This window comes from Aplysia californica, unplaced genomic scaffold (genome assembly GCF_000002075.1).
Source record: "Aplysia californica isolate F4 #8 unplaced genomic scaffold, AplCal3.0 scaffold00776, whole genome shotgun sequence".
NCBI classification, from domain to species: domain Eukaryota; kingdom Metazoa; phylum Mollusca; class Gastropoda; order Aplysiida; family Aplysiidae; genus Aplysia; species Aplysia californica.
In genome coordinates this window covers 14,067-15,832 of record NW_004798046.1, presented here as the reverse complement: position 1 = coordinate 15,832, position 1,766 = coordinate 14,067, and the positions used below count along the sequence as shown (strand labels likewise).

General features: G+C 41.5%; 1 protein-coding gene across 1 annotated transcript in view; it reads left to right on the top strand.

The window, feature by feature from the left end:
* Positions 1 to 1,766, top strand: part of LOC101846608 (syntaxin-binding protein 1) — a gene marked incomplete at its 5' end in the record, with an annotated part of 28,598 nt that overhangs the window by 19,504 nt on the left and 7,328 nt on the right. Inside the window, 1 exon segment of the mRNA XM_013088619.1 lies at positions 478 to 540. Coding sequence (XP_012944073.1) covers positions 478 to 540 — 63 coding nt within the window.

Genomic DNA, 1,766 nt, shown 5'->3' with positions numbered 1-1,766 from the left:
TGGTTTGTGGTGTATCAGTTACCTGTTGTTACTGTGAGTGGTTTGTGGTGTATCAGTTACCTGTTGTTACTGTGAGTGGTTTGTGGTGTATCAGTTACCTGTTGTTACTGTGAGTGGTTTGTGTATCAGTTACCTGTTGTTACTGTGAGTGGTTTGTGTATCAGTTACCTGTTGTTACTGTGAGTGGTTTGTGTATCAGTTAGGCTCTTCGCTGGCGGGTGGTTGGCGGGTGTTCTGGTGTGGTTTACTCCTCCTTTCCTATCAAACATCTATCGTCGTGATCTCGCCTCCTCCTTTTTTGTGTATGTTACTCTCTTGTAACACCTCTAATCTTCAGCACTTGTATGATCTTATTGTGTTGCAAGTGCCGTAAAACTCTGACTGAGACTAAACTGAACGTTTGTGTGTCTGTCCTCACACACCCTCACCTCCACCTTGTCTTTTTTCTCCTTTCACGCCTTCCTTGTGGCTCTGTAGGCCCCACAGGGGAAGAAAGGTTTGCTCAACGATTGTTCCAGTTATGGGACGTTTCAGGGTCAGGTAAACGACCAATCACTTGTGGACAACTCTCCGTCCATCCCTCCATCCGTCAATCCATCAGTATTTTCCTTAAGATTTCGGGAGTGGACCAATTTAATCGCTTTCTCATCTCCCAAACTGGGCTTTACATTTGGATATTATTTTCTCATTTTTCTCGGAAAGTTTGAGACGGGGAAAGATTTGGAATCTTTACGTTTGAAACCTATCCTTCATTTTATCTCCCCCCTAAGTTGATAGTTTCTAAGGATGTGAACAGTTTTTTTGGGGTTTTTTTAATTTCGATTTTTTTCTTTTTTTTTTTCTTCACTTGACTGTACTCCCCCCTCCTTTTTTTTTGATGGGTTATTGGCTTATTAGTTAGCTTAAGGAAAAGACTGCCTACTTCCCACTCTCTGTTTAGAAGCCTACCTAGGACTCTCTGTTTAGAAGCCTACCTAGGACTCTCTGTTTAGAAGCCTAGTTCCCTCTCTCTGTTTAGAAGCCTAGTTCCCTCTCTACATTTAGAAGCCCACTTCTCACTCTATGTTTAAAGCCTACTCCCGACTCTATATTTAGAAGCCTACTTTGAACTCGTAGAAGCCGTTCTATCCGCTCTGTCCCTCCCAGCCTTCTCTGTAGTTGACCTTGTGACTCCATAGATTGTACAACGTACGCACACAGCTTGCTGTTGAGCCGGAACTTGCCGCTCTACGAACGCTGTTTATTATTTCACTGGATGGTTTTTTCTTTTGTTGATATGTGGAGTTTGTTTTTAGGTTCCTCTTTTTTTGGTATTGGCAGTTTGGGATATATATGTATTTATTGGCCTAGATATAGATATATGTATTTATTGGCCTAGATATAGATATATGTATTTATTGGCCTAGATGTACTTGTTTCGCCTGTTCTTTTCTTAGACACTTGGTGTAGACAGTCTTCTACTTTTGTACGTTTGCTGTTGTGTTTGCTTTGTGTTTGCTTTGTGTTTGCTTTGGTTTGGTTTTCCATTTTTGTGGGAAAGATGGCAGAATACTGATTTATATATATGTATATATATGTGTGTGTGTGTGTATCTGGTGGTGTGTGTGTGTGCGTGTATGTATGTATGTGTGTGTGTGTGAGCGCGTGCGCTCCTCTCTGCTCACAAAGTTGCTGGCTCTCACTTGGTTCTGACACAGCAATGTGGTGTACGTTATCTTTTTCTTTTGCACCCTCCCTGGTTTTTTGGTTCTGTATGTGTATATATA